We start from the raw sequence: 12,039 nt of genomic DNA on the forward strand, positions 1-12,039 counted from the left end.
TTATTTGTTTTATTACTCTGAGATGGCAACGGTGAAATTAATTTAGAGGCTTCAAAACGAGACAAGATTTCAGAAACAAATGGATAGGGTCACGATAGCTACATCCATCATTTATAGAGAGGCTATGGGGAGCTCCTTGGGCTTGACCTGGCAGTCAGACGAACCACACTCCTAACTTCAGGGTTGAATCAAATTTAAATGAATGAAGTATGAAAAAATATAATAAAACAAAATTCCCTGATTGGTCAGTAAAAATCTAGCGATTGCTTTGGTTGCTAACGAATCAGTTAGCCATAGTGTGCATGGAAAACACTGACTTGTTCGCAAACACTCGCCAGCTACTCTTCGTGCAGTAGTGAACTTGTGGAAAGTGCGACATAAATTAGAACTGGAGACATTTCAAAGTAAAATTCAGCTGCAATGCTGAAACAAAAACACATTTACGTAAAAGTATCTTATCTGCCTTTATCCAAAATATACAACTACTTGATAATAAGTTGAAATCAGAAATATAAGGAGGAGTATTATCTGCAAAGATAAATGTATTCCTGTGATAAGAACTGGTTTATAATGGTCGTCACGTTTTTCAACCTTAGATTCATCCAACAGATATGTTTCACACTGGGTATTATTACTTTTGTCTTTTGGCTACCTAATATAAGAAGCCTGAGATTAATGTACTTCCTTTAATAAGATACATTCTCCTTTTAGTCTCCAATCTGTTTCTTTAAAAAAAACATAAAGAGGGTATTTGGAGTCTGGTACTTCTCTGGGGAGTCGTATTATCTTTATAACATAAACTCTGTGTGTTTGGAAAATAAGAAAAAAAGCCCAAAGAAAAAACTGATTGTATTTCTATAGTCGCTTTGCATGAGCATCATAAATCTCGTTGTGCTCTCCTCTCTCAAGCAAATTTTAAAAATGTTTCGAAGACCCAAATTTTCTTCCTTAAGTACAAAACAAAGTTAATGCTGTGATGAGAAGTTGCCTATTTTTAATCTCGTACAACTCAGTTTGAAATGATTCCCTTGAGGAACAGCTATTATCAAAAGCTGCAATACTTACTGCATCCAAGTGCCGTATACTGTTTCAGTTAGAGATCTATAAATACAGATTTGGAGACAAGCTAAATAAAAACTCACGTCTTCCTGCGTTGCTCATTTATCTGTTTACAGGTGAGCACGGAAAAATAAAACCAGCACCATCTCCTAGAGAATTTTCTTTCTGTGTGTGAAGATATAGCTGTAATATCTGGGAAAAGGAGATTACCTAATCTTTTTTTTACCTAATCGACCATGGCTTCCTCCTCCCAGGAGATGTGTAGAGACTAACTGTTTGGCAGTCTCGAGGTTGGAGGAGGAGACATCTCAGTCAGTTTTGTTCCAGTATATCTCCTTCACAACTACACTGCATGTGTGCAGCCCACGCGTCTTCAAACAATCTCCTGCTTTCTCTCCAGGTCCGCAGCACCATCGAGAACAGCTTTGTAGGCTGGGAGCTAGAAGAAGTCCTCCTACTGGATATGTCCGTGGATGATGGCGACCTCAAGATTCAGAACCAGCTAAAGAAACTGCAGAGCCCTGTCATTCTGCTCTACTGCACAAAGGAAGAGGCTACCACTATTTTTGAAGTGGCTCATTCTGTGGGCCTCACAGGTTACGGCTTCACCTGGATTGTGCCCTCGCTTGTGGCTGGTGATGCAGACCACGTTCCCTCAGTCTTCCCCACAGGTACACCCAGACACCAGAGCAGAAGAAAGTCTGTCAAGATTTTAAATTTTAGGTTTATGTGTCATATGGTTGAAATGGACCTATTAGATTGATTTGCAGCAACATAATTTTATTCCTGAACGCTGATCGAGCCACATTTGAAAAGATTTTGTGTGATTCATAGATAAACCCCTTTTTTTTTTCATATTGTGCCTCGATTTATCCTCTTTAAGAAGCAAGCTGTTTCAGCTGTTCACCCTTTAAATCATCTTTCTTCTGATTGGCTGTCCCCTCATGTTACCGACATGACCAAATGAAAAATATCCCATCTCTTTGGCACCATGCACATGCTGCAGTAGAAAGAGTCTGAAAAACTCGAGCAGTCTGACACATAAGCTCTCAGCTCACATGGATTATTTGCACTTGACCTCGTTATTTGAAACTTTGGCCATGTTTAATATGAGCATTTCCAACGTGAGCAAGGGAAAGCATAATACTTCAGTTTCAAGGTGTATTTTAATGCAGCCCATTAAAAATAGAATGTATTTATTTTAGTATCACACAGGATATTTATCGTGATGCTTTAACCTGAGTGAAAGATCCACCTCGTTCTCTCTCTTGTAATATTAGTAGATTTCTACTGTTTAGAGTTTCGTTTCTAGAGTTAGTCGAGTCAGGAGGACACTTGCGATGAAGCGGGGCTGAACTTTTCATTCTTTATGTTTCCTAAGATTTCTAAACTTCCAGATTAACACGTGTTAAACAGATTTAATTTATCTGTGTTTATTTTCCATGAATTCTGATCAGTTTTTCAAGAAACTGTTGAGCAATAATCCATTCCGCGTTGTCGGCACGGGCCAAAGAAATGTTGCCAACATCTCTGAGGGGGAAGTTCTGAGTGACTGAGCTGCCAGTTCGCATCCCCAGGCGTATGTGGCAGCGCTGAGTGGGGGTTTTACGCTCACAGCCGACAGGTTTGCTGGGCAAGGATTTAGTATTTATGCATCAGAGTGCATTCAATGAACTACATTTTTCACATATAGTTTGGAAATAATGGGAAGGCTTGATTGCGTCATAGCTTGGCTCGTGCGTAGTATTCTGCCATATAATTCAGAGTGGAAACACCAGAATGCAGTTCGAAAGCTTTATTGAAAATACAGCAAGTAATGCACCGAAACGTGGAGCTGGGTCTGAGCAGAGATAAGCGGCCAGAAGTTCTGTGAAGGGGAGGAGAGGAGAGGAGAAGATTATCTGAGAAGGAGAAGAGCTGCACAGGTATGATTGTGGAGTGAGTAATGGAAACAGTTTTACTCGCGAGCTTCTGGTCCAGAAAGGAGGTTTTCTGATGGAAGTAGGGTTTTGCGAATCCTTCCAATGCAGGGTGTGACTGAGCAGTAGCCGGGGCTGGAGACAACGCTGACCTCCACGAAACGTCAGATGGGAAACAAAGATAGGAATTTAAACGAGGAGTGAGTTAACTAGAAGAGACGGAGCAACAGTATTGAGTTACTTGGAAAACAGGTTCCTGATTTCCAACAAGGAGAGTCTGATTACACTGCAGAAATCTGTCTGTCTAACCAAGTCTTACAATCTTATATCCAGCCAAAAAGTCTTTTAGATTTTGTTTTGAGAGTGATATGTTAAGCATGAGCACAGGGAATAGGATTATTAATCTCGTTTTGAGAATATATGTCTTTTACTTCTTATTTAGTATATAAATTCTAAAAGTAGTTGTTTGAGATGACATTTCCAGCTAGAAATCTTGTTTCAAGACCTCTTAGTAACATTTCACACACTTATACACCACTTGATTATAGTCTGGATCTTCTCAAATAAATGTTTGTTTTAATATATTTAGATAGCCAGTTTTTGCAGTGTACCACCACAGAGGTTAAGACAGTGTGGTGAAGATCTGCTGCCAGATAAATCTGCTGCCTTCAAATACTGCTGAGTTGATTGCATTTAATCTGAGAAGTAGTGGAAAGGACTGACTAGACGACAATACCCCACCTAAAGGTGGCGCGCACCACTTTGCCTGAAATTCGAGGACGTGTTAGAAAAGAAAAGACAAAGGATAACCCGGCCTGCCCCTTCCCATGACGCTCTTCATCGTGGGGTCTTTGGACGGCTATTCCTGTGCTGCATCATATTTTATACTGGCCATTCATCGTTTTATTCTGCCTCACTAACTGTCAATGTTCATAAAAATTTCTTTGTTCCTTTAAACCAGATCAATGAGGTCTGAAGTGTATTGTTAAGGCTCCACTGCAGTCTCATAACATCTTGTCTGTCCTGTGAGAGGACTCTCTCCTGAGCTTTGTATAAATGTAATGTGCTTTGAATTTACACAGTCTACTACACACTGAAGGACTGTGGTCTCGGTTTTTGCATTTCCATTTACCAAGCTGACATCAAGATGCTGAAATGTCTGCAATGTTGCTTTATTCTGTGGTAGGTTCTCATAAGACTTTGTAACAAAATGTGGGCACAATTGACAGATGGGCCTGTTTGCATATATGCAAATGTTCTCCTGCTGTATTTGCACCACACCAGTGGCAGTCAGTGATTAGGTACACGCTGATTTTTGTGAACTGAGTTCATAATGTGCTTGGAAATTAATTTTATCGTGTGTTATCGTTTTGAATCCACTGATTTTTCATGAATAAGTGATAAATCATGACTAAACACACATTAGTTTTATATTGTAGCTATTGTTTTACTAATAAGCTGAAGTCTGGCCCCATTGTTACCAAAATTCCCAGTGATGGTTTCAAAGTATTTCTCCAGGGATTCAGGTCCTTTTTGCAGTGGCTCTCCCTAGAGCCCTTCCACTCACTGAGCATGTTTAAAGCCATTTATTTCAACTACAGTTAATTTATTACCGTATTTCCATTTGCCTGAGCAGGTGAAAAATCAGATTTTAACATATGTTTGAAACCAGCAGAAACACCATTTTTAGGCTGGCTAAAAATGGTGTTTTGGCTTTTCTCTTTTTTCCCAATAGATTTGCAGCCCAGGTTTCAAATGACACACATAATCCTAACCAGCCATGAAAAATGACCTGAAAACGCAGTTGTTTCTGTGTGCAAGAAATGGATGTTGACGTGTGATAGCCAGCGGTTTCTCATGCTTGGAAAACCAAGCATAACAAAGTGAGCTCAGGAGTGACCGTAGTCTCAACTGATGCTCATATTTAGCTCTTTCTTTTTCTTTCTTTTTTTCACCTTTTCAATATTGTTTTCAACATTTTAGACATTCCTTCTGAGTTTTGTCTCCCTTTTGTCTCTTTTTTTTCACCTTCTCTAAAATGCTTTTATTTTTGTATATCTTGCACCCTCTGGCTAATTTTCACAGCACTCAGCTCGCCTGTTTTTCTCATACTACTGTCTCTCTCTCTTCCTTTCATCTTTCTTTTTTCCCTCTCTCTTTCCATACATCCCTTTCTCTCACCTCATTTCTCTCTCCTTTGCTCTCTCACTATCTCTCCCAGGGCTTATCTCAGTGTCATATGACGAATGGGACTACAACATCGAGGCCAGGGTACGCGATGCAGTGGCTGTCATTGCTACGGCAACCTCTACCATGATACTGGATCGAGGGCCACACACCATGCAGAAGTCAAGCTGCCTCGGGACACCTGACAAGAAGAGCTCAAACACCGGACACTCCAAGGAAATACTGAAGTGAGTTGGCTGGATGATGTGCATACATGGTGAAATGTGTAAAGAAATCAAACCCCTCAACTCTGAATGTCCCGGTCTAATGAACCAGACCTGCAATGCAATACTGTGCTTACCTTGCAAAGCGGCGTGATTCTTGAGAACCTATAATCTTCATCACGAGAGAATCCAGGCAGTCAGCTACCTCTGCGGGACGTTCATTGTCTAAAAACACATGAGCTACATTGTTTACTACACTTACTGCTTTCCTAGCTCCTAAAGCTTCTCAGATTGTGGCTCGTTTTTCTTTGTGGCCTGTGTTCATTGATCTTGTTCTTTGAAGTTAGCCTGTGGTAGAGGGTGATAGAGGATACCTCCAACCACCTGCCACGGACAACTTCCCAATAAAGCATGTCGGGTTAGCATTTTCTGTGTGGCTGTAATAAAAGTGTTTGCTGGTGTTTATCCAAAGATAAGTGTCTTTCAGTAGCAGCTACTTCATGTGGAGAGGTTTAATGTTTTCAAGGTTAATTTTTAAGATTTTTACATGGAGCTTGCAATAATCGTTTTCTTGGTTTTACTCATTTTTGATATTATTTGGACATTTTGATGGACTGATTAGCAGAGACAGACAGGAGTCTTCATGGATGATCATATTCACAGACTACATTGTGACCTGCGGTAAGAGTAAGGAGCAGGTGAAAGAGAGTCTGGAGAGGTGGCAGTATGCTCTGGAGAGAAGACGAATGAATGTTAGCATAAGCAAGATTCCCACTGTCCATGACTTCTATTGGAAGGCATGGACAGTGCACAGGAGAGGTGATGTAGAGAGTGCAGGTAGGGTGGGATGAGTGACGATGAGTGTCAGGTGTGCCAGAAGGATAGCAGCAAGAGTGAAAGGAAAGGTTGCTATTTACCTGCTATGGTAAATGGTTTGGAGAAAGAGCTGCTAACAAAAAACGCAGGAGGCCACGCTGAAGCCTGCAGAGTTGAAGATGTTAAGATATTCATTGGATATGATACTCATTTGAAATGATTACAACAGAGGGACATATCAGGTTGAGCAGTTTGGAGACAAAGTTAGAGAAGTAAGGTTGAGATGGTTTGGACATGTGCAGAGGAGGGTTAGTGGATATATTGGCCAAATGAAGTTGAACATGGAGCTGCCAGGCAGCAGGAAATGAGGAAGACCACAGAGGAGGTTCATGGCTGTACTGAAGCACACCATGCAGAGAGCTGGTGTGACAGAGGGAGATGCTAGGGATAGGGTGAGATGGAGGCAGATCCACTGTGTCATGTGAGAACAAAGAGGCTGACAGGTGAGCAGGTGGTACAGCAGTAGCTAGGTGGGGTAGGACACAAATCAGTGGGTTAGGAGGCTGCCAGTTGCCCCTTGAGACAAACTGGTTTGCTTTTCCATCATATTTTTTTAGCACCAGTTGTCTTGAAAGCTTTAAGAAATACGTGCATATCAAGACAACAACAGAGGCAGAAGCTGGGTGGAAAACAAGAGGAGACAAATATGAAAAATCAACAACTTGTTTTATCTTGTTATTGCTCCACAATCACTCTCCTTTTCATTTCACCTGCCATGCAGTCACATGGATGTAGTGTACAAGTGGAACATCTATTTTCTTTTTCCACTTTTGGTTTTCCGTTATTGTTTGGTTCGGTTAAGAAAAAACAAATTTGGCTGTGTGTGGAGTATAAGACATTTAGCTTCTATCTGCCATTCTCATAAATCCAGCACTGAGTGATTCCAATCAGTATTTACAATGTACATGAAGAGTCTTGAGTGAAAACCAGCTGCAAAATCAACATATATTGGTGTTCAGACATTGTTTTAATACGAGCACCATCCAGTAAAGATAATCTCCCTTACTGAAAAAAAAACAATAAGCTTCTTTCACCTAATTTTATAAAGCTTAAAATTTATATTTGCAGCCAATGGACATGGTGTGTTACAAGAAAATGCCTTTAGAAGTAAAATATGTTTTTAAATTAATTATATCAAAGCCAAAGCAGCCATCTGGTTTTTGGTTGCCGGAGGAAAAACTACTATTACAAATCTAGAAAATGTGCGACCCCACACATGAAATACAACGTGGGCACAAAAAAACACGCACAGACATTGAACAAAGCAGAGACGTTTCCTTCGGGAGAGCCAGAATTTGTTTTAATGGCCAATAAAAACTTAAAAAAGATGAACAGAAACATTAACTCCCTTCTTATCTTTATCTTAACTCACAGCCATCTTTAAAGAAAAACATCCTTCTCGCCCCCCTCTCCTTCTTCCTCTGAACTTCCTTGTTTTGCTTTTTTGGCACATTACAGAACAAGACGGAGCATTGGTATTCAATAATTAATCCCCATTTAACTTCATGGGGCATGCTTTTAGTGTTCACATTGATCACAGATTCCACAGCTAATTGAATGCTCGGGGACTGCCGGATTAATGGAAAAAAAGAGATCCATAGAACAACAGTGGGGTTATCACTCGCACACAGAAACACGCATGTAAACACAGATGTGTTGGTATAGCGTGACATTTAAGTGCTCCTTAGGGCTTATTTTAATAAAAACTAAGGACTCCTGAGGACATCTCCTCTAATAAAAGCGGTGCTTTAGCCTTACAAAACTACTCACCTGTCTGCCTCTCTCTCTCTCTCTCCTTCTCTGTTTTTTTATTTGTTTTTTTTTTTCACTGTCAGTTTGAATTTCAGGATTGCGAAGAAACAGGGAGATATTAGGCAACCTCCCTTGCCACTACTGCATTAATCTCCAGGCTGAGGTTGATGTATTACTGCAAATTTGGGTCTTGTCTTTACCCTTGTTTCTGGGTTGTTGTTGTTTTTATATGTGGAGCACTTATGCGTGCCATCGAGGTTTAAGCCACCAACAGGACAGAGATAATAATAGCGCCACGGCCATGAATATTTCAGTTTCCAAAGGACGCTATTAGACCCAGGGTTAGCTCTCAATCATCCTTCGGGCACACACCTGGGATGTTGCCGTGCTCTGTTTGTGTGGGTGTGTGCTGCATGTGTGTTGATACTGTGTGTTTTCCAGCCATCCGTTCCATTTTTCCCCATTTGACTGAGTGAAGCTAGAGAATTTGGACCACTGGATCCTGATGGTGACTCCAGGGGCTAGCAGGGGTCTAGAACACACATACTTAAACAAGCGCACACACACACTGCATATGCATAATTCCAACTCTTCCATTCACTCATCCCAAGAGACAAAAGCAATAATAAGGCCATATGTCTCTATGAACTCCTATATAGCTACAGGCCACAGTGGGCTGCATGCATGCTGGATTAGCATGGCATCCTGTCAGCGCTGATGGACGGAGATGGGAGATCCCGGTGAGTCACGCTCACAAATTTGTTTAGGGGCTGCTTGACCTCTCTCACACACACACACACACACAGGCTGCAGTTACTCCAACATGGAAACCTAGACAAATAAGCAAATGCACGCACAAGCGCACAGAGCTCTAGAGGCCATCCATTGTTTCCTGCCTGACAGAGAGGACAGGAACACTGGGGTAATGAGAAAATGTGCTCCAAGTGGTTTCTGGATGAGGCGCTAAGGGGCTTATTTGTGTGTGCAGAGAAAGTGATGTTCTTTATTGTGTGTGTGTGTGTGTGTGTGTGTGTGTGTGTGTGTGTGTGTGTGTGTGTGTGTGTGTGTGTGTGTGTGTGTGTGAGGGCTGGCATTCAAAATTCTCTCAAATCCCTGTGCTGTTACAAATTCCTCACCGGTAGATATGATGTAAGACATGATAAATATTTTGTAGTGAGTGTGCTTTTATGCAGTCTGACAAGACATTTTCCTTCACGGCTGTGGGCTCGCTGCATGCCATTCTTTTGAGCATTCAGTAAAATTCAGCCCAAAAAAGTCACTGCTGCTTCCTGTGCACGCGAGGCAAGCGTGCTCCTCTCGTTTTCTTTTACCTTTAACCTCCTAAGACCAGAACTCTTCCACGGCATGCATTTTTACTTTCTCTTTGATATTTGGTCACATTGGGGCCCGATGAATGTAAAAACAAAGAATTACCAGATTTCTTTTTTTTTTACCTTATTTTTGAGGATATTCATTTAAAATTGTGAGAGAACAGTAGCAGTATAATGTCCTCATAAGTGGATATCAGGCCCTTGTAGAGCAAAATTCTGTATTAACCCAAAATGTGATGTCCACATATGTGGACGCCAGGTCCTAGGAGGTTAAAGTATTTTTTCCTTCCTGTTTTTTGTCCTGCAGCAGGAGAGCACCATTATTACATTTCTTAATATGCACAATAAAAGTGTCTGTCTAATAAATCTGTGTTTATTAGATGGCAAACAAGCCATTGCATTGTGCTTCTGGGAATCCTCGCCACTGAAGAGGGCTAGAGTTATAGACTGTAAATAAAGATGGTTCCCACCATGAGGTCCAGCTGGGAGCATTTTTTGCCAACATCATACTGATGTTTTAATGTACTTGGTGGGCAGTTCTGACTGACAGACTGAGTCTGAGGAACTGGACTTCTTTTTTGTAACATATGTAAAAGACGGGGCTTCATAGCGTTCCAGTTTACACATCTGTCTAACATATAAACTTCCACAGTTTGAGACCTGGTGGAAATGCAAATCCACAAGAGGGTTTGATCTGGTGTAAAAAATCTGCCTGACTGTGACCCTTTGTGAAAAGGAAACAACTGAAAGAAGTTTACATTTAATATTAAAGGTAAATATACCCTTTTGGGCAATATCACACATGATAACCTGATTTGCAACATAAAAAAAGGGAAAAAGAGCAAAACAAGAAACATATAAATAAAATTCTTGTGATATCCTGCAATAAAACTTGTGATCTGAAATTGTAGAATTCCAGGTATTCAGTGAGTCTCCTATAAAACGTTAAACCTGCTTCAAGCAACCCTCTGAAGTCTACAGGAATACAGTCATAAGCTAACTTGATCTACAAACGGTTATATTATCAATGCTGTTTTTTTAATATAACATGATGTTCATTTTAGTTCTGTTATGGCCCATCTACACTGAAAAAAGTTGGATTTATGTAAGCATCTTGCGTGTATTTAACACAATTGCCTCATGCTTTAAAGTGAAAGAAAGAAAGTGTACTTTATTGGTCCCCGTGGGGAAAATCCCTCTCTGCATTTAACCCATTCACTCAGTGAAGCAGTGGGCAGCCACTGGGCGCCCGGGGAGCAGTGTGTAGGGACGGTACCTTGCTCAGGGGTACCTCAGGGTAGCTGTTCAGGGGAATCGAACCCCCGACCTTCCGATCATGGGGCCACCACTCTACCTACTGAGCTATCCCTGCCCCCTGAAGTGTAACTATATAGTGTAGAAACTACATGATATACAGAGAGGGTGGATTAAATTGTTCATATCATGTTCAATAATATAGCAATGTTAAATCTCGCGACACTGCACAGGATTTCAGCCTGTTTGCCTTCTACAAAACACAGATTTATTATAGATGAAGCTTCCAGGTCTGAAAGAACCTCAGACCTGCATCGATCTTCTCTGGGTGCAAAATGAAGTCTGATTGTATAGAAGTCAGTAGAAAACAAGGCATCAGTTTCTGCACACCAGTACCTGAGCAAAGATGAATAGATGGATGAATTTAGGGCAGGCCTACCTTTTTTTGCTGTTGCTTTGTGCTGTATAAGCTTGACATGTTAATAGCTTATCAATCAAAAGCATCCCTCAATCATCACATCTGGTTTCAGTCCAGTAAGATGGCATCAGCTTATAAACTTAGGTCAGTTCTTCACATGAGGAACTCACTAACAATGAGTGAGGCCACTGTGACTGGTATTCATCTTTTAAATGCAGCCTATGCTATCTATCTACAGACTGCATCAGTCTTTTAAATATCTTTCTATTGCTAACGCTTCTTTTTTTCCTTTTTCCACCTCTCACTCAAAGATTGTCGTCCATTTTTCCTGAAAACCTGTATCAAGTACATGTCTCAGTTACAAAATGTTGACTCAGAAAGTAATGTTTAAGCTTTCCACATCCCACCCCTCCTCCCTCTTTTGCCCATCTCATGCTAAAAACTGTTGATCCTAGTTTTCTATTTATAGCTACATTGAAAGGAGGGAGGATTTATGTGTTTCAGAGCTGAATCACTTATATTTGACATGAATTCAATTTCTATCCGCGCCCTGTTTATAACTAATTGCTGTAAGGGAGATTTAAATGCCACAGAAATAACCAATCAATATTTCAAAAGGCCTTTTACTTATTGTATTGTTCGCTTACTGGATCAGCAAACAGTGGTTCACATCTGTAACGCTGCTCCCGGTGCTGCTGCTCCTGCTCACTTTCGAGACGATACAGTGTGTGAGAACTTAATGAAGACTGTTTATTTCTGCACCGCCATACTCATGTCAATATTTTAATTAAAGCGCTCTGATTGGAAGAAATGATTAACATAATTTATGTTAATCTCTTGATTATTTTCTAAATTGTTTTTTATTGCCTTTTTCCAGACACCAAAGGGACTTCTTAAGCACATTTTTCCAACCGACCAATAAATCACTAAAGTAGAGAAAAACAGGAAATTATATCTTTATATAAAAGCAACAGCTTAAAGTTTGTATTAATTGATGTTGCAGTACAATTTAATTTATAACAGGCACTGTAAAATAAAAA

At 40.5% G+C, this 12,039-nt stretch overlaps 1 protein-coding gene across 3 annotated transcripts in view; it reads left to right on the forward strand.

The window, feature by feature from the left end:
* Window positions 1-12,039, forward strand: part of grin2bb (glutamate receptor, ionotropic, N-methyl D-aspartate 2B-b) — a 147,937-nt gene that overhangs the window by 68,836 nt on the left and 67,062 nt on the right. For all 3 annotated transcript variants that reach the window (XM_082536749.1, XM_082536751.1, XM_082536750.1), the window contains exons 4-5: window positions 1,460-1,730; window positions 5,200-5,392. In XM_082536749.1, coding sequence (XP_082392875.1) covers window positions 1,460-1,730; window positions 5,200-5,392 — 464 coding nt within the window. The remainder of the gene's footprint in view (window positions 1-1,459; window positions 1,731-5,199; window positions 5,393-12,039) is intronic.

Source organism: Aulonocara stuartgranti (genome assembly GCF_965226115.1).
Source record: "Aulonocara stuartgranti genome assembly, chromosome: 6".
Classification (NCBI taxonomy): Eukaryota; Metazoa; Chordata; class Actinopteri; order Cichliformes; family Cichlidae; genus Aulonocara; species Aulonocara stuartgranti.